At 38.1% G+C, this 20,920-nt stretch overlaps 1 protein-coding gene across 1 annotated transcript in view; it reads left to right on the top strand.

The window, feature by feature from the left end:
• The window catches only part of SYCP2 (synaptonemal complex protein 2), a 45,273-nt gene that overhangs the window by 1,234 nt on the left and 23,119 nt on the right, over positions 1 to 20,920 (top strand). The window contains exons 2-21 of the mRNA XM_082225792.1: positions 1,758 to 1,807; positions 2,605 to 2,745; positions 3,935 to 4,065; positions 5,087 to 5,189; positions 6,135 to 6,159; positions 7,258 to 7,343; positions 8,263 to 8,351; positions 9,102 to 9,136; positions 10,059 to 10,201; positions 10,279 to 10,331; positions 10,974 to 11,019; positions 11,849 to 11,944; positions 12,433 to 12,493; positions 12,716 to 12,864; positions 14,177 to 14,251; positions 14,726 to 14,884; positions 14,983 to 15,079; positions 18,466 to 18,641; positions 19,900 to 19,975; positions 20,169 to 20,226. Coding sequence (XP_082081918.1) covers positions 1,781 to 1,807; positions 2,605 to 2,745; positions 3,935 to 4,065; positions 5,087 to 5,189; positions 6,135 to 6,159; positions 7,258 to 7,343; positions 8,263 to 8,351; positions 9,102 to 9,136; positions 10,059 to 10,201; positions 10,279 to 10,331; positions 10,974 to 11,019; positions 11,849 to 11,944; positions 12,433 to 12,493; positions 12,716 to 12,864; positions 14,177 to 14,251; positions 14,726 to 14,884; positions 14,983 to 15,079; positions 18,466 to 18,641; positions 19,900 to 19,975; positions 20,169 to 20,226 — 1,826 coding nt within the window. The 5' untranslated portion in view covers positions 1,758 to 1,780. The remainder of the gene's footprint in view (positions 1 to 1,757; positions 1,808 to 2,604; positions 2,746 to 3,934; positions 4,066 to 5,086; positions 5,190 to 6,134; positions 6,160 to 7,257; positions 7,344 to 8,262; positions 8,352 to 9,101; positions 9,137 to 10,058; positions 10,202 to 10,278; positions 10,332 to 10,973; positions 11,020 to 11,848; positions 11,945 to 12,432; positions 12,494 to 12,715; positions 12,865 to 14,176; positions 14,252 to 14,725; positions 14,885 to 14,982; positions 15,080 to 18,465; positions 18,642 to 19,899; positions 19,976 to 20,168; positions 20,227 to 20,920) is intronic.

Below are 20,920 nucleotides of genomic sequence, written 5' to 3'. Positions count from 1 at the left end.
TTCAAAGGGCTTAGATTGCTGGATCTTGCCTTGCTCCTGTGCCTTTAAAAGCATGCTGACCTGAAGTAATCAGAATATGAAGTTTTTCACTACACGGGGCTAAGCATTATCACATTAGTTTCTGCACACCTAACCATCATTAAAGGTACAGCTAGGGACAGTTTCAAACTTTGTCAGTCCTAGAAAAGAAGACCATCAATATAATGTTTTTTGTTGTAGGAACAGAGTTATCCCAGAATGAAAATAAATAAATAAACGTGTAAACTCCAAGGCAATTTGTTCATTGTTCATTCAAAACATATAAACAAACATGATTTGGGTTGCAACTGAGGGAGGTTACAGATTGCATACATTTTTATTGCCTGTGCAAGAAAAAAGGAAGGAATGTTACTCCAAAAGTTCAAAATTACGTACATTGGCTAATAAACCTAATGGCATTGGGTTGGATCTAATCCTAACCAGCTCCCTAACCTGGCAGGGTTTTATGGAGCAATAGGGCCACTTCTATATCTGCAGCCTTGCTATGCATGTCAGACGGAAGGGGCAGTGAAATGGCTTCTGCAGCCTGGCACTGCAATTGAGCCTGATAACAGGTGGAAGGAGGACCCCTATGGCAGTGCAGTGATGCTGGTGTAACTGCAGATGGGGGTCCAACAGCCAGCAGGCTGGGTGGAGGGATAGTACCCCCCCCCAAGGCCTGGTAAAAGGAGATTTGAATTGCTCTGTCAGGTGTGCTTAGTGTGAAATCAATGGGATTTAAGTGAATGCACTATTTTTAACTTGAAATCAGCCAACAATATTATAATAAACTATGGCAGTCCTAATTCCAGTGGAGTGGTGAAGATATCCCACTAAATCACCAGGTTCACTTCTTGGGAGTGCTTCTGGATGTGTGCCTACTGGATAGCTAGGCTAAGGCTGTGACAGCAGCTCATACTGAGCTTCAGCTAATAATCAAGTATGTCCCTTCTTGGAAAATGGGGGTCTAAACTCAATGTTGATACATGGCCTAGTAAACATGACTAGTTTGTTGAATGTGGAACTGCTCTTTAATATCTGGCATAAGGTTAGTTGCAGAGTTTTTAAGTAACTGCACACTGAGACTTTGGCTGAACTCTTGCTAAGAAGTTGTAGCATTACTGAAAAAGACCTGCAGCATCAATCTACCAAATTTGATGGGTGCTGATCTTAAAGAAAGGAGGTGTTAAGATCCCTAAGGTATGCTGGGCCTGGACTGTGTAGGGATTTATTAACACATTGAAAAGTACCAGAAACTGTTGGAGAAGTCCTTGTGTATTAATGTTTTTATCTATCGTTGCCTTTAGCAAGCAGGCATTCTTCATCAGTTGTAGCTTCTGAACCGTTCTCAAAGACAACTGTTATAGTAGGCAGATACACCAGTTCAAATATTAAATGGTGAAAATTGTGTTGCATAACTTGCAATGTTTGCATGTATACTTGGAAGAAGTTAACTGTGTTCAATGGGGCTTATAACACTACTACATAAAATGAATCAATATTATTGTAAAGTAGATGCAGAGTCAGATTTTGAAGCAGAAATAGGTTTTGATTGCCACAAATAATCTTAAAGAACACATCATTTTAACCATCGGTTCACTTGTATATTTTTATTGTGTTTTTGATATTACTGATAAAATGTAACTTTTCACAGTTGTAGTGTACAGTATATTTATATTAATTAAAATTAGATTTTATATTAATTAAAATGTGCATTTCCTCAATTTTTTGCCTCTCAGGTTAAGTATATGAAACTGTCAAAATGCCTGCTAGGAGGCGGGAAGGACAGGTATGTGCTGCTCTGTATCTGTTCTGAGTTGTTGTTTTTTTAATAGCTTAGCCTTTTACATTACCAAATAATAGTTTTACAGGCATAAGGTATTTGTATGTTTTTAATAGTCTGTACAGGCCTTATACATTATTATTCCCAAGAATGATTTTTTTGTTCAATCCAGACCCCAAAGAGTTGTAGAAAATTTATTTATTTGATGTTTAGCTCACCCCCCACCCCGCTTTGAATGTGCATAAAATAATAAAACTAGTGGACCTACTGCAGTATAATTGAATACACACATGGTTACCCAAACCACTATATATCTTCCAAGTATCTTTGATTCAGGAACAGGTAATTGTTTCTGAATTCCTAAGGAACGTGTACAAATGCATACATAGAGCTTCTACATGATATCCACCTCCTTTGATTTCAGAGAAAGGGGCTGCATTGTCTGTACATGCCTTTTCTTATATATACACCTGTCTCTTCGATTGATTTGAATGGAGAAGCCACTGTGAGCATGGAAACTTTGAGTTGTGTCCAGTGTAGTACTACTTGAGCATCCCATCAGTGCAAGGATTTCTGCTTGCACAATGGAATCTTCCCCCTTTCCAGTCATTGCTATTAACAGTAACATCTTTCTAATATTTTGCACTATATATCTCTTTTATTTTTAAAAAAGCCAGAAAAGCATTTTTGTCCTAATTAAAAGATTGATTAAAAATACAGATTTGCATAAGATTTGTCACTGTGCTCAATTTAACTGAAGTATTAAGTAGTAGTATTTGTGTGTTTTTTCCCCATTCTGACAGCTGGAAAAATGTATAGATGATGCTACAAGAAAAAATGACTTCCAAGCATTGGAACAGTTCTTGGAAACTGATTTTTCTGGTGGCATTTCTCACAAATGCAGCAAACAGTTTCTCAATAAATTAGACAAACTTATATGCCAGGTAATGGATTTTTGTTTTTGTGTTACATCAGTACATAGTGGAATATTGTATAAAATATTGTTTAGGGCAGTTTGAATTATAGGACAACCATGGGGTTGATAGTATTATGAAGTATTGTTGATAGTATTCTGCCTCTGAGATGAAAATTGTTGTGAGTTTGCAGACTCCATATTTCTGTTAATCTCTCAGCACAAAATCACATTTGAACCTACTCAATGTTTTCTAAGTTCTTCTCCATTGTCCTTTTGTCAACAGACAGATGTGTTGGGTGGGAACAGGCGAGATGTCTTTTAAGTTCTATTGCATTGCCCTCTCTTTTTTCGCTTTTAAATGAACTGTTAAGATTGTTTCATCATAGCATGCATTTTACAGTAAAAGCATCGTTATGCTTTTATTCTGCTGCTGTTTACATATTTATCCAGTTATACTGGCATTTTAGGAGTAAAAATGTTTTTTGTGTGTGATTTACAATTTGGGTGGTGCTGTGGTCTAAACCACTGAGCCTCTTGGGTTTGCCGATCAGAAGGTTGGCAGTTTGAATCCCCCTGACGGGGTGAGCTCCCATTGCTGGGTCCCAGCTCCTGCCAACCTAGCAGTTCAAAAGCATGCCAAAAAAGTGCAAGTAGATAAATAGGTACCGCCGTTTCCGTGCACTGCTCTGGTTTCTGTGTTCCTTTGTGCCAGAAGCGGCTTAGTCATGCTGGCCACATGACCCAGAAAAAAAAAACTGTCTGCGGACAAGCGCTGGCTCCCTCAGCCTGTAAAGCGGGATGAGCGCCGCAACCCCAGAGTCGTCCGTGACTGGACATAACTGTCAGGGGTCTTTTACGTTTACCTTTTTAAGATGACTTTGATTTTATCATAAAAAGTGATGTAAAATTCAGATTTATTTGTGGAGACAAGCAGTTTCTTTTTTAAAGAAAAATGTTTATTTAAATATGTGACTTCAAGGGGTCGGGGCCCTCCAAAATAGTTGTGAAGGTGGTGCTGGTGTGGGGCAAGGAGGGAATCAGCAACATTTCTGCCACCCCCATATCCCCTCAGATTCTTGGATCTTATCTTTTTCTTCTTTTGGATGGAAGGAGACCTTCATTTGTGGCTGACAAGTCTGGATCCAACCCATTGTTTTCATCCTGTTAAGTAAAGTTTTTTGTATAATTACTGAAATTTTTGTTTTTTCAATTTTCAGGGACTTGACAGTGAAGAAGTCAAGAATGTTTCCACTATGTTGAATACTCTTCTGAAACAAGGCAGAAATATAACCATATTAGGGGAAATTGGGTTTCCAGCATTGGTAGAATATGGTCTTGTTCAAAAGATAAGTATAGGAAATTCAAAAATATTTCCTAGGAGTAATTAGAGATAAAGTACAGTGGTACCTCGGGTTAAGAACTTAATTTGTTCTGGAGGTCTGTTCTTAACCTGAAACTGTTCTTAACCTGAAGCACCACTTTAGCTAATAGGGCCTCCTGCTGCTGCCGGGCCGCCAGAGCACAATTTCTGTTCTCATCCTGAAGCAAAGTTCTTAACCCGAGGTACTATTTTTGGGTTAGCGGAGTCTGTAACCTGAAGCGTCTGTAACCCGAGGTACCACTATAATAGCAACATATTGGACGTCCATTTGATTTGAGTGCTGAACAGTGATTTAAAACTGATAATGGCTCCTTGTATGGGACGCGGGTGGCACTGTGGGTTAAACCACAGAGCCTAGGACTTGCCGATCAGAAGGTTGGTGGTTCGAATCCGCAGTCCTAGCAGTTCAAAAGCACATCAAAGTGCAAGTAGATAAATAGGTACCGCTCCGGTGGGAAGGTAAACAGCGTTTTCATGTGTTGCTCTGGTTCGCTTAGTCATGCTGGCCACATAACCCGGAAGCTGTACACCGGGTCCCTCGGCCAATAAAGCGAGATGAGCGCCACAACCCCAGAGTCAGTCACGATTGGACCTAATGGTCAGGGGTCCCTTTACCTTTACCTATATGTATCACTAAATCATAATGATCCTGCTCCCCAATAATTGTATCAGTCATTTGAGTGGAGAGGGAATGAGCCCCGTCCCCAGGCTGATTTGCATGAGTGGGGGGCAGTTATATGCCTATGTGTTTTTCTTTTCTCTCTCTCTCACTCATTCTCTTTTTCTTTATGCAAGCATGTGTGATAAACTGGGTTGACCACACCTACCACAGGCATGAGGCAAAGTTGGCCATGAGTGCACATTGCCCTTGCGCCAAAAGAAGGCTTGTTACCTTTGGTTTTCAATTGGAAAACAGCCTGGTGAATTCTAGAAATAATAATAACTTTTAAATGTATACTTATACAAACCTTTTATGTTTTCTCTACATGGTAAATTGGTTTGAAAAGGCTCAAGAAATTATCCAAAATACAGTAAATGAAAAGAATGACAAATTTGCCACTCTGTTTGAAGACTTCTTTGATGTTCTTATGGTAAATATGTACCTCGTGCATTGTTCCATAAACTGACATGTATTTATTAAATATTTATAAGATGTATGTATCAAATATTTGGGGGAAAGCTTTTTTATGTAGCACATTTTTCGCTCTATAAGATGCACCAGACCATAAGACGCACCTAATTTTTGGAGGAGGAAAACAAGAAAAAGAATATTCTGAATCTCAGAAGCCAGAACAGCAAGAGGGATCGCTGCGCAGCGAAAGCAGCGATCCCTCTTGCTGTTCTGGCTTCTGGGATGGCTGCGCAGCCTGCATTTGCTCCATAAGACACACACACATTTCCCCTTACTTTTTAGGAGGGAAAAACTGAGTCTTATAGAGCAAAAAATACGGTACATTATTTTAACTCATTGGTCATAATTAACTACTGTATCTAAACTTTAAGAAAACAAGAAATCCAACTGTATTAAAAAGACAATTAGATATTCATTGTGTATCCCATATGCAGATAAAGGATATCATGTTCAAAATTTCTATTTGGTTATTTCAAATGTAAACTATAGCTATGCACATATAAGCAATCTCATTAGGTTGTCTCTTCTCTTCTTGTCCATTTCCTCTTCTTTTTCAGCATAATTTTGTGAAAATATAGTTATAACATGTGTATTTTTCTGGAGTCTGCCTAAACAGAAAGAGAAAACAATTCTAAAGATTTCTCATTGATAGCAGAATTCAGTGACTTTGGGGCACCCAGTTTTTGCTGATCCTTCCTATTCACTGCAGCCTGTCTGTTTCCTGAAAAGCTGCTTCCTTAAATGCTGGGCCTCTGGGTTTAGCAAAATTCAGGTTCTGCCTTGGATGAATAGAATTGCTTTTTAATAGCACAAATTCACCATTGGATACAATCCATTTCCACAAATAAAGTAGTAGTCCTGATTGTGCAGAGTGATTTTAATATGTTGTTTATTTAAATTGTAGATAGTACATGATACCAGCAGTAAAGGTATGCATGAAACTAATTACTATAATTATATTTATTATATTTCTAGTTGCATATACTGTTAGTCCTATAGGTGTTTTGATTAATCAGTAATGAGTGCATTCTATATATTACAGTCAAATAGCCTAGGTGCTGGGCTGGGGGAAGGCACTTCCACATTGTCAAAAAGAGAAAATGCATCCCAAAAAGTGGCAGAGAGAGGAAATAGACTTACATAAACTGCATATACTGATTTATGTGGAGAGAGGAAGAAAGAAAAATTGATGGATGCACATTTAGGCTGTGTACACACAACTGGCTTAAAATGCAGCCAAGACATTTTTCCCCAATTTGGATGAATCTGGTTTCATCTTCTTACAAAATGGATTGTGGCTAATTTTGTGTGTATACCACTTCCAAAAACAGTGCTGGGAGTCCACTGGATGAATAGTAAATAGGAGGATGTACACAGCCTTAGGTATTTTTACAGTAATTTAAATAGAAATGCAGTACATTTCACTATAATGGGGAATACTGTGATCAGGTAAACTGCGCTTGCTTAGTTTGCTGTCCAGATGTTGTGTGTTGGTGGGTCTCTTCAAGAAACCTACTGCCCCTTCTTATAATTCTTTATCTTTAAAGTTGACTTGGACTAGACAGCTCTTCAAATAGAAGGCTGTCTTATATAAAGTAAGACACATGGCGACCTTATTGGATTATGAAGTTTCAGATAATCTAAAAGCTTTGAAAGATGCTAAGTTTGTGACTCTCTGTAGAAATGAAAAGGACTACTGTTGAATCATTATATCCCATTGATTTAAGATTTAAGCAGCCCAACTTTCTACAGAGATGCAGCCAAAAGCTCTAGCAAATGAGCTTTACTGTTCCTTGTTCCTTTCAGGTTGCATAAATTAAAGATGGCTGAAATTTAGAATGCTTGTATGTTAAGTTCCTGTTTGTTTTGTGTCACTTCAGACAATCAATATTTATAAAGCTTGCTTGCTTTCTAAATGAAAGGCTTTAAAAGTGTTTATTCACACTATAATTGCCAGGTTTTTTTGAAATATAATCATATGGCTTTGTAGAGACTTATGTAAATGATATATTACAATATTTGTTTAGGTAAAATACAAGTACTAGAAAATTTTGTTTTGCGAACATGCACACTTGCTACCGATAAAAGAATTAACATTTATATTCAGCAGGAGGTAAGAAATTTCTTTCTTCTGAACAATGTTAGGTTTTAATGATTATCCCCTGTTACCTGGTGTATTTTAAAAAGTTTTTATTCAGTTTTTTAAAAGACAGTATAGAAATAATGCACATATACCTACTTCTCTGATCTCTGTGTCCATTTGTTTTAACGTGTTTATTTTGATGCATTTCTTCTATATATTTTTGAAAAATGTTTGTCTGCTAGCACTATCCCATTTTTATAATTTAAATAAATTAACATCCATTTTTTTCTCAAGCACTTTAAAGAACATTTCCTTTTTTTCCTTTCTCTTATGTAATTTCTGTTGTTCTTTGGCTACTCTATCAGCACATAGCTGATATCATAGCTGACATACCAGCCACTAGGGTTGACTTTTGAAAAGTGCTTTTGTATTTTTAGCGATGCTTCATTGTGTATAGTCGGCCACATACTTGTCCAACAAAGGCCTGACTTTAGTTAGTTTATCCAGACTTTAGCAGAGGAGAATTTCTCTTGCTCCACTAAACTGATAACCCTGTGTTGTACCCTTAGACTCAGATTTATATATTACAGAATAAACATTTAAGATCTGCAGTCATTAAGATCAAGATTCTTAAGTTACATTGTTTTAATGGACAATTAAAGATATTCTCTCACCTAATGCATCACCTTAAAGACCAACTAAGTTAGTTCTTGGTATAAGCTTTCGTGTGCATGCACACTTCTTCAGATACCACTTCTGAAGAAGTGTGCATGCACACGAAAGCTTATACCAAGAACTAACTTAGTTGGTCTTTAAGGTGCTACAGGAAGGAATTTTTTTATTTTGACTATGGCAGACCAACACGGCTACCTATCTGTAACTAATGCATCACAAATATTTCTTGTTCTAATGTGGTTAATTTTCAATCATTTATTTTTATTATCCTTAGGCAGTAAGAAAATTGAACACAATGCTTGATTCTATGCCCCGAGATACTAGAAAGAAAATTATTTCTACAGAGGAAATGCAAGAAGTCATGTAATTATTTAATCTTTAATATAATTACATAAGTCTTTTCCCTTTTCATAAAACTAGAACCTTGGTAAGAGAATCTAATTTTGAGGCAAAAATCATTTTGTTGACATGGCTTAAAATATTCTTTAGGCACAATCCAGCCTCTGGGTTAAGCATTTCTAGAAAGCTGCTCTTAGAAGGCAGTATCAAAGAAGAAAGATCACAAGATGCTGGTGTAAGGAAAGTCAATGTAAATTAATGCAGAAATCTCAGCCAGATCAAACAGGACAGATGGCCAACCGACCTCTGCTTAAGAACCTCCAAGAAAGGAGAGTTCATCACTTCCCATGAGAGTCTGTTCCACTGTCAAACAGCTCTTACTTTTCTGTTCTTCCTGATGTTTAGTCAGAATCTCTTTCCTTGTAACTTGAATCCATTGCTTCGGCTCCTATCCTCTGGAGCAGGAGAAAACAAGCTTGCTCCATGTGACAACCCTTGTGATATTTGAAGATGGCGAATATATCTCCTCTCAGTCTCCTCTTTACCAGGCTAAACATACCCAGCTCCCTCAAGTGTTCTGATAAAGATAGGCCAAACATTATTTTTATTTTTACAAAAATCAGCCCAAAAATAAACAGAAAAGATGACTTTTTGGAAGAAGATATTCTTAATTGTGGATATCACCATGAAGGGGATGCACTAATCATTAAACAAAAGTATATAATTTAAAAACAAAAAAGAAAAACACCTGAATCATAATATTTTGTTTTGCAGGAATGATATGGGAAAGAGAATTTTGGAAGCTGGGGGTAAGTGCAGAGGATACTTAGGTTTATTAGCTTAGATAATGTAACAGGAGTAGTTTTGCTATTGTGCCCATATTGACAATGTTAGCAGTATAAAGAATTGCATTTGAACATGAACATTAATTTGACAAAAGCATTTGGTTCACACATAAAAAGAACCCTCCCAACTCTCACCTGGGAGCTTTCCCCTCTTCCACCAGCTTCTCACACTGCGAGATCCTCTCTACCCTGCCTCTCGTGCAAGGCCCTTCCATCACTTTCCTGTATGTCTCTTCCTTTAATTTAAGATAGGGAACTTCAAAAATCAAAACAGAAATATAGATAGAATTAACAGAAAGAAAACTATTAAAGATCATAGAAATGTAAGATAAGTAACTAAAACCAAAGAGAGAGCTCTTCTTATTCTCTGTTTGCCAATTATGTAGATAACAATTATTCAAAATATGTACTTCATGTTAATATCCAGCTGTATTAAAATTCAGCCTTTTCACAATCTGCTAGGTGTTGTTTTCTTCATTTTCAATCCGAGGCATCTCAAATTTGCCTTTTTCCACTCTTTGAATAGGAGATCCCCATTGGCACTCAAGGACTCTAGTTATGCAGCATCTTCATATATATAAAAAAAACCCTACTGAGTATGCTCAGTCCTCACTGGGGTGTTTTAGAGGCTTTTCCCTCTAAAGGTTATACCTACTTCTGCAAACCTTGAGGTCCCCCAAATCATACCCATGCTCCCTTTTTGTTTCTCAGTAGCCCAGTTTGTTTCTCAATAGCCCAGATAGCTACATGGCTATCATAACCCATTACCTTTATGCAATATATCATACATTGTATCATTTTTTTAAAATTTAAGCAACTAGTTAGCAAGTGTAATATTTATCCCTGGAAGGAGGTTTTATGCTAATATTCCTCTCATACATTATAGACTATGATCTCCAAGTTGCCATTACAGAAGCTTTGTGCAGAATGACATCAGAAAAACAGAGGCGAGAACTCGCAAGCCAGTGGTTTTCAATGGAGTTTGTTAGTAATGCATTTAAAGAAATTAAGGATTCTGAGTTTGAAACAGTAAGTCACATTCAAATACTGGGTATTTCAAAGCAAAGGTATGATTGCAATACTTATGCTGCTTTTCTCCTTAACAGGATTGCAGAAAGTTCCTTAACCAGGTGAATGGCATTTTTGGAGACAAAAGAAGGTATGAAGTTAGCAATGAACCACCCTAAGATTGTTTGATGTCAGGCGGTATAGAAATGTGATTAATAAGAATAGTAACGGAAAGCACTTTTTTAATTGGAGAAGAATGCAACATTAGATATATATACACATGCAATGATATGACGACCTTTCATAAGGTCATAACACCTTGTTTGTGGGATCTGCACTGGCTGCTAAACTGCTTCCAGGCCAAGTTTGGCAGTTTGATAAGGCCCTATACTGGATGTAGTCAGATTACCCAATGGGTCACTGCTTTCTGCAGAAAACTGTCTTATTAAAGTCTGCAAAATATCAGAAACCTGCTCCGCAGCAACCCAGAACAGCAGTATCATTGTGGCTGCCGGTATCTTTGTGGAAAAGCAATCTTAAGATATGACAAGTACCCACTTTTTGCAGTTTGTTCCTTCTTTTGCTTGAGGCAAGAAACTTAATCTCTCTAATAGAATCTTCCAACCAGGTGGGGAAAATATATATAAACTTTTTTTTAGGAAATATTTTGTCCATAAGCAGGACTTTAATTTTTTCCCATTTGAAAAGGTAATGGAAAGTGGGAACAATTACCTGTGTGAGTAATGAGATGGGAAATGAACATATCTTCATTCTGTAAATACTTTTTTGACAGGGTTTTTACCTATCCTTGTTTATCAGCTATGCTTTGTGAACACGAGGTAAGTTTATTTCTTTTGTCTTGTGTATCTTTTGTTTTTTTAGAATTATTGGCGTTTTTGTTTAAAATTGAAACAGAGATATGTGTTTGATAGATTGTCAAAAAAATTAGAGGTTCTTTGGAATGAAAAGGCAAATGAGTTATTATGACATTGGAGATTTGACATCAACATAAAATTCTGGGCCAATTTGGACCTGGCATTCCTTGTTTATTAAATTTAATAATGTTGAAATGAGTGTTTGACTAGTGTGCTCCCCCACATCTCTTCCTTTTAAACATTGTCCTCTTGGCATCTTAGTCACAGTTCCCCATTATCTTTGAAATGGAGAACTATGTTTTGATGTCGGTTTACTAACAGTTTGATCCTGGTTAGTAAATTAATATTTCCTGTTTCAAATGTAATTGGGAACAATAGTTTTAGGGGACCAGGAATGAAGTTCTGAATATGATGTGCAAGATAAAGGGTTGCGTATACAGGCCTTACCTGTTCAATAAAACTATTGTGTTAATCTTACACACTGGGAGCCAGTGTGGTGTAGTGGTTAAGAGCGGTAGTCACGTAATCTGGGTAACCGGGTTCGCGTCTCCGCTCCTCCACATGCAGCTGCTGGGTGACCTTGGGCCAGTCACACTTCTGTGAAGTCTCTCAGCCCCACTCACCTCACAGAGTGTTTGTTGTGGGGGAGGAAGGGAAAGGAGATTGTTAGCCGCTTTGAGACTCCTGAAGGGGAGTGAAAGGCGGGATATCAAATCCAAACTCTTCTTCTTCTTCTTCTTCTTCTTCTTATACATGCATTTATAATTTTATATTTGGATTGAATTTCCTTTAGCTACAGATCCCAGCAGATGACAACCTTGAAGAATTTTGGATTGATTTTAATACTGGTAGCAAAAGTATATCCTTCTACGTTGCTGCGGATGATGGCGTAGGTTACGTTTTCTTATTGTATTAATTTTTTAGGGGTAGTTTAGTTGTCAAAGAAAATCAGTTATGCTCTGCTGTGAAGGTACATTAGAGTAGCTGAGTGGATTTAGTAGATGTAGAGTTTTTCAAAACTAGGTGTGGCAAGGGCCTGCATGGATTTTTATAGTCCTTGTCCTGCTCCTCCCCCAGCTGATGTGTCCATATACTCAATCAAACGTACCAGGTTTCCTAGCCCACGTGCCCACTTTGGATAATTGGGGGAAGGGAGCAGGTATAAAAAAGTGAGTGGAAAGTGTCAGCTGTAACAGAAAAAACTGGCAGATCACTTAGAGATTTGGTTGACATGCTGGTCCATGATCCTCCAGGAAAACTAGAGCTCCAGGAGAACTAGTTGTTAACCTGAAATGTATGCCTTTTAACACCATATTATGCAAGCAAACAAAAATACATTAAGAACTTTCATCCCTTTTCATCAAATGTTATTTTTAGGGTCATCAGTGGGAAACTGTTTGCATCCCTGAAGAAGAAGTAAAAACATACATTATTGAAGGTATTGAGCACATAAATTTATTTCTTATTCACAGTTAACTGTTTCTATTAAACGGGAAGGATGGGATTCATAATGAACCAATGGTATGATCATTACTCATTTCTTTTTTTAAAAAAACAACAACCCTAGTTTATTTGAATGCTGCATGCTTCTGCAATTTTTACAAATAATTAACATATAAGTAATAACAATTTAATATGAACATACTTCATTGTTGCCTAGAGAAAGACAATAAGAAATTGTTGACAATACATTTACATAGTCCAATGTCTGTGGGTATCCAAGAAGGAGAGAAAATAATACTGCATTTTGATTCGGCATTGGAAATTGTGGATGCAGCGTTGAAGGTTTATGGTGCCTATAAACGTCAGGTAAAAGCGAACCAATTTCCTTTCTCATCTATCCTCTATCTAACAACTGAAACAAAAATGGACGTTTCACTTTTGAGTGATTATAGTTCTTTTCATAGTTGGTTCTGTTTCTATTTATGCATTGCCGGTTATTCCTAAATGAACACCGCATGCAAGCACTTGTCACAAATTAATCTAGGGTTTTCCAGTTCTGAAACTGCCGCAGAATAAAGCAGTGGTGATTTGTGTAGGCAACTGTTGAGCAAAATGGGGGAAAGAATAGAAATGTACAATAAATTACCTTTTAAATGAGAAACAGTCTAATACAGGGTCACGAATATTTTTGGACCACATTTCAAATTTTGAGATAGTACTGGGGGCACTGGTTACAAAATTGCTGCTATGGGTGTGGGCATGCCAGAACACAAAACTAGAGACAGCCATCCCTAATCACCTTATGCTTACCATTGGAAGTCAGCTATGTCCTGGTCTTGATTGTGGAGATCACACAATATTAATTTCACACGCACGTACATATTGCTGCTGTCTAATAGTAACAGGAAGCATTCTTCCGTACCAGGAAGAATATACAAGGTAGACACACCATAGTCTCGCATTTCACAGAAATCACATAGAAGGTAGCTGAACATTTTGCCCCATCACTTTCTTTCTAGGAGGGCTAAAGACTTTCTTTTTAAATAAAAGTTCAGAAATCTGAGGCCCCTGCTGAGGGACACCAGTAAAAGTGCTGTGGCACCATGGGTGCTGTGTTAGTCTAATTTAAGGCTTTAAGCTAACATGTGATACAACAATTCAAACATACTGTCCTCACAAAAAAATGCATACACACTTTTCCTGAAAGCGTCCTGAACAAGCGGAAGCAATTTCCATTGAGTTGGAAATGGCAAAAGGGAAAGCTTTTCAGATCCATATTGACGGTTTCCCCCACAACAATGTTGTGAATTAGTCATTGTCCAAGAAAAAACACAAAAGAGGTCTCATAACAAAGCCCTTTATAATCTAAAAAGTGCATTATTTCTTTATGTAAAGAGCCTAAACTGCAAAAATAAAGTTTCCCCTACTTACCATAAATTATTTTTATTTTGTATTTTCTGTTATATAGTGGTACCTCGGGTTAAGAACTTAATTCGTTCTGGAGGTCCGTTCTTAATCTGAAACTGTTCTTAACCTGAGGTACCACTAATGAGGCCTCCTGCTGCCACCGCCCATCCTGAAGCAAAGTTCTTAACCTGAGGTACTATTTCTGGGTTAGCGGAGTCTGTAACCTGAGGTACCACTGTATTGTGAAATATTTACTACTTAAATTTTTCAGGGATTTACAAAGAAGAATACTATGTCAGTTGCCAAAACAACAGTACATGTCATTTTTGATGAAAGTGAATCACAGGTTTGTATTTCAGTTTATAATGGGATAATATTAAAAGCAAGCTTCTGACTAATAAATATTGAAGGCGTGCATTATTGTCTGAGATGGTGTGTATTTTATCATTTCTTTATCTGTTCAAGTCTTTCTCATGAAAACCTTGTTATTCAAAAGCCTAAAAGTGACTTCATCCATTCACATTAAATCCCAGCAGAACAGCTGGATGTTTGCATGTGTGCATTTTAAACAAAATACTTTTGGGGCTACTATTTTATTCAGAATCTGCATGTGAGGGTTCAAATCCTACTTCCAATGTCATGCATAATTTTACACACCTCAGTCATGCTCCCCATTACTTGCCTTTTTTCTAAACTGAAAAGCACCCAAAATCAAAGCCTTCCCTTCTATTCTTTTATCCATTAACTTTATCTGAAATATTTTTAATAAATTGATTAGTATTGAACTGGGATTTTATTTTATTTTTTTAAAAATAAACAGGTTATTGTACCAGAAAGTCAAGTATCTCCTTTGGAAGAAAACTCCTGTAAACCACTGGAAGATAAAGAAACTCATTCCCCACCACATCAGTATCTTCAGACACAGAAAAATTTGAATCAGAAACTTAATAAGGGGGACTTGCAAATGGTTAAATCCAAGGTAATTTGTATAATAAAATGCAAAAGAAAATGATGCATATTACATTGCACGGTTAGATTGGCATTATTTTAAATTATGCTTTTCTGTTTTATTTCAAGATTAATCCAGGTAAAAGGAAAGTGTCTGAGGCATCAATGGTGGTGCTGTCTGCTGCCAGGTTGTCTATGCCAAGTCCATTACCAGCGGTTAATACTTGTAAGTTAGATGCAATGTTGTAAGGTGTAATTTACTGTTGTATTTGCCATCTGCTATGAAAAATGCCTTGTTTTTATAACACATCAACATCTGGGACAGGGGAATAAAATACCCTTAATAAGATTTTGGGCAGAGCAATCCAGTACTCCAGTTATGCTAGGTGTGAGGGAGATACAACTCTGCTGTGTTGGCAGACAAATATATGCTTAACCTAGGAGGCAAGGGGAAAATACAACTCAGAAAACCCCCAAACTGTACAAAAATGTCTGATATACCCTAATCAGGGCTCTGCCTGCAACAATGGACATGAATTCACATAGATCAAAATGAGCCCTCAACACCCATCATAAGATGACAAGATGACACTGCCCTCACTTCTTGAACCCTGGTGACTTAGGCCACAGTGGCCCCACTACTCCCAGTCCTACAGGCAGGGGTTCAAGCCTTTCATGTTGCTCAAAAGCACAATTTTTTAGGACAATACTACTCCATCTGGAGTTTTGCCACTGGGTGTGTGCAGGTCTTAGGACAACACTTGGGGACCAAGTCAGGCCTCATTGGGAATAGCCTCTCAGACCTGACCCCTGGTGCCTTTTACTAGATTTCATCTCATGCTCTCTGCTACAGTCTATAAAGGGCATCCCCCACAATTTTAGGACCAAAAGCAGCCGTAACAGCTTTTTAGAATCATGCCAAGAAGCTCCTGGCTTCCTCAGCCACCACAAACCGCAAAAGAAGTCATTTCCGTGGGTTAAGGAAGCGTTAACTGGGTTGGGTAATGATTACAAGCTATGAGGAAGGCAGGAGAGCAGAATTGTGGGAGATGTAGTGAATCTCCACAGTTTTTTCTCCTGCCTTGGTGAAAGAGTCCATTCCTTCCAGCTCTCTCTGTTTTTCTACCTTCTTCCACTCCTCAAGTTGCAGAAGCTACTGCTCTCCCAGGAAACACTCAAGAAAAGTGCTCTCCACAGAAGGCATACTTGTTGCCTTGTTTGAACAGCTTTGCCTTATGGAGTGAGTAGGAAAAGCAAACTGAGTGAGGATATCTTCCTGCTACTGTAGTTGTTTGAAGGGGGGGGGGGAGATTCAAACCCAAAATAAGGCATATAACAGCAACACCAGAAGCAACATAAATCATTGCACCCTTAAAGATTTTAATCTTTTAACTTTCTTTAATGCCTCCCTTCATGTGAAATATATCAAAGAAAGATGATTCTGCATATGTGAGGACCTTTGATGTTAATAGAATATATAGTTCCTTCCTCCTAAATCTCAAATATTAATGTTGTATTCAGCACTTTCCAGCATTAAGTTGCAATGAAGCATCTTTTTATTTGAATTTTATCAGCCAGTAGTTGCTTTTTATGTACCTCAAATAATGGGCCTCCTTTATTGAGCCTGCTAATGGTTTCCACAAGCATTTTCTTATTCATTTATGTAGGACACAGGCTAGGCTCTGGCAAAACTCTGGGGAGGGGAGTCTATAATTATGGAGAAGCCAGAGAACAGTAATGTGTGCCTTTTCTGTTTGATATTGATACATGGTGGTTTGAAATCAGGCGATGCTTTGATCTTAATTGTTGCAGAAGTAATTGAAAATTGCCTCATTTTGTGCAAAGTTGCCTCAACTAGGAAGCCAGTGATTTATAACTTAATAGTCAAAATCATTTTGCATTGTTGGCAGAAAGTTATAGTCATCTATGCTTTTGATGGCCCATTCTGTCATAAGGCAAATTGCAGTTATAGATACTGAGTACTCTTCAAAGGCACTATCAAACTACGGTAGCAGAGTCTTAAGCTTTTAAAGTCAATAAATGGTTAAATCTATATGTTGACTTTTAACTGTAATAAATCTTTACAGTTGTCCTCCCTTTAAAGAGATGCCCTCTGTCCCCAGCCCTCTGTCCAGCCCTCAAAAAACACCTCTATGAGAGATATAAGATTTTGTGAGTGGTGCAAGGTGAGCTTCTTGGCTAAGAGGTGGGTTAAGAGCATAGGAAACTGGATTATATCAAGTTTGTCCATCTAGCCCAGCATTGTCAACTTTGACTGGCAATAGCCATGTTTCCAGACAGAAGTTTTTCTCATCACCTCTACCTGACCCCTGTAACTGGAAATGTGTTGGATTGAGTAGAACATGGGACCTTTTGCATGCAAAGAATGTGCTTGACCTCTACACTGTGGTCCCTCCACCTGGTTTTAGAATCCAGATCTTCCTGTCTGTCTCTTTCTTACATCACACTGTCTCTCAACACTAGAGTTGACCCCCATACATATTCCAATCTAGAAAACCAATTAAGTTCATCAATATTCCTCTCACCTTTTAATGTTACATTTCTTACAGTGGGAGACAGATTTTCCTTAAAGCTGGTGGGAGACAGTGGGAGACAGATTTTCCTAATAGCTGGATTGTAGTCCTAATAGCTGGATTGATCATCTGCAGATTTGCCAAATTCTGATATTCACAATAGCTTTTTATGAAATGTACTTGAAGCTAAGAGATCAGCATAATATGAAAGTGGACATCAGTATTGTTTTGTGCCTGTAGTAGGCTTATATTTGAAATATGATTTATTTTTTAAAGCACTTTTATTGTAAGGTTAAGTTTCAAAGTGTATTGGCAAATCTTTCCAATGTGATCTTTGATGTTTCCCAAGTTGCTGACTTAAGGAAAGTGACTGTCATCTTAAATGCCAATCCCCCCCCCCCAGCTCAGTTACACCTGGCTCTTAAAAGTTTAGAATGTGGCAGTCCTACTGTTCCATGACTATGCTCTGGGACTCTGACTTCAGCTCAGACACGGTCAGAACCAGGGGCAGAGACTCCACAGCTGAGTGATATGTCCAAAACCTGGACATGTGCCCACTACCTGACCTAGATGATGACTAACTCTTAATTTTCTGAATGCATCCTTCATGTCCACTAAAAGAAATGTTCGCAGCAACATTCCTGCTCTCTGCCTATACTGTATCTGTCTCTAATCCTATTCTAAAGTATAACTTTTTGGTTCGGCCAGCAGGATCTGGGTAGCCTGTGTTAATGTCTTTATTTGAAGAAACAATTTAATCTTCTGTAAACATTGCATTTGGTACTTCACATATGTCATTTTACATGCTGACCTCCATATTGATTCTGTAAATAAACATTTTTTCTATTTTTAAATCGAATTTGGGACTCCAAGGTGTTTGTGGTTCCCACAAGTAATTGAAGCAAGAAGAGGTATAGTGTGAGATCCCCCATGGCATGTAATGAGTTCCAGATTAAAGATTAAAACTGAGAGACGAATAGTTCTGCTCTGTTCAATATCCATTTGCTGCAGTTTTGGCACAAACAACACAGAACATGCAAACTTCATTAAAATAACTCAAATGTGGATTTGTTTCCAGCAACTCCACTGAAAAGCAGGGTTAAAGCACCTCTTCAAATGATGAGCTCTATGGGAAGAACTGATATTTTCTCAATAACTGAGGAAAGAGCAGTGAATTTCAATCAAGAAGATGATTATGCACCTCTATCTTCGGTTACCAAGTCTGTAAGAAAGGATAATTCTGCTGCAAAAAAGGTAGTTATATGTTTGCGTAACTTAAGGTAGACTCACATGGAAGCTTCAAAACCACACAATAGTACTGGTTGAAGCTGGCAAAGAGCTGCCCATCCTTATGTGGGCTGGCTGGGACCAGGTTTGTGATACTGGAGAACACATTGGCCAAGGATTTATGACATGACTATGGGACAGCTGGCCTACATTTTGAGTTTAGCCAGGTAGAAATCTCAAAGCCATTATTTTTGCTCTTACTGAATCCTTGTGTACACTGTTTGCTCCCTTTCAGAAGCGTAATTTGTAGTTAAAATTCATGAAATAAATCAAGACTGAGTGGACTTTGGACTGCTTAACTGTATTGCAAAAATGATCATCATTAAATTCCAGACAAATGCAAACACAAAAGGCTAATTTTTATAGCACTCTCTGTATGTGCATGTCAATCCAGCCAACCTTCATTGAGCTTGGACTTTATCAGTTCTACTCCAAAGCCCCAAAGTGAAGGAGGATGTTGGAGGAAGATTTTTTTTGTCTGCTGTTGATTTTTTGTTACCTAACATATCAGTTTCCTTTTAATTACCGTATTTTTTGGCCCATAGGGCACACCTAGTTTTCGGGGGGGGGGGGAATAAAGAAAAAAAATATATTTCCCCCCCCCCCCCCGGTGTGGGGCTGGGGTGGGGGAAACCCGAGCTTCCCCTGACCCCAGCTCCCAGAACAGGCAGCTCTCCACGGCTTGCGGAGAGCTGCGGGAAGCCCGAAGCCTGGGGGACGCTGAGCTCAGCGCGCCCCCAGGCTTCGGGGTGCAGGCAGCTCTCCACAAGCCGTGGGAGAGCTGCGCGAAGTCGCGCAGCTCTCCCACGGCTTGCGGATAGCTTCCTGAAGCCTGGAGAGCGAGAGGGGTCGGTGCATACCGACCCCTCTCGCTCTCCATGCTTCATCGAAAGCCTGCATTCGCCCCATAGGACGCACACACATTTCCCCTTCATTTTTGGAGGGGAAAAAGTGCGTCCTATAGGGCGAAAAATATGGTAGTCCAGGCCATTCACACTTACCTGCAAATAAATCCCATTGAACTCAATAGGATTTTCCTTGAGCATGCATGTACTGCATGCATTGTACTGTAAGTTTTAAAAAAATGTTTATTATGTGATATTGATCTTTGAGAGTTTATGTATTTTGTGCTTGAACCTGTGAAACAGAACAATATTTGAGAAACTGAGATGAAAATAAAAGCATGCTAATTACATCAATAATTTTTTATTGTGTTTATATACAGAAAGCTCCAATTCAAAATGTTGAAAACATGCCTTATGAGGAAGAAGTTTTAAACACCAGTGAAAAACAAAAAGCAGGCAAGTTGCTTGACACGTTTCACTAGTTTTGCTTTTAAATTATTTTCATATTTGTCTCATTTCAGTTGATTGTATGTAGCCCTTGCAGCTGAAGAGTGGGTTAAAAATGTTCTAAAAAGGAATAAAATTTGGATGCAAAATCTTTAATAAGATGAAAATTTTAATTCTAATTTTATGTCTATATTTCACTTAGATGAATTGATGGATATTGTTCCTGATTCTCAGCTGGTAGAAAGAAGTGACAAATCATTGTAAGTAATGGAAATAAATTATAAACAGTAAATCTGAATGTTAACTAGTACTGATAGCAGAATACTCTGGTGGATGGCTCTGATTTCATGTCAGGAGGTCTTTAGATAAGCCTATCATCAGTTATCTTCTCTCTGAAACAAAAACATGGATGTTAGTGGGGTGGGGTCCAAAATCCCTTCCAGCCTATGGCTTGGAAACTTTGGCTGTCATTTTTTATCATATTTTCTTTTGGCCTTCCTTACGCCTTGCTCACTAGGTTAAAAAAAATTACTCTTAAAAGAGTTAGCATTTAGTTAGTGCAAGAGTTCTTTTTTGTAGCTCCTGCACAGTCACACAGGCCAGTTATTTGCCCATGCAAATATAATTTGGTTAAGTTCTAAAGCTAGCTTACAGTTTTGGTGGTTGCCCTGCTGCCCCCACCCTCTATGGGCATGCATGGCTCCCACCTTCTAACTCTATTCTTTCACCACCCCAGCAGTAACTTGCTTGGAGAACTGCTCTTTGCTAAGTATTCTCTCTGTAAAGGAAAAAAATTGAACTCCTCCCCCCTTACTTTTATATTTTCTTTTACCTATGTTTCCTCCTTATACTTCTGTCTTTTTGTTTTCATTGGTCACTCCCTGTTTGTGTTTGTTTCCATCTTTACAGGTTTGTCACTCAAGGGGTGGAATTTTTTGTGTAGATAACTGTCCT

The sequence above is a fragment of the Podarcis vaucheri genome (assembly GCF_965113315.1).
Source record: "Podarcis vaucheri genome assembly, chromosome: 6".
Classification (NCBI taxonomy): Eukaryota; Metazoa; Chordata; class Lepidosauria; order Squamata; family Lacertidae; genus Podarcis; species Podarcis vaucheri.
Note: the sequence above shows the minus strand (reverse complement) of the source record. Positions and strands in the feature narration are given on the sequence as shown.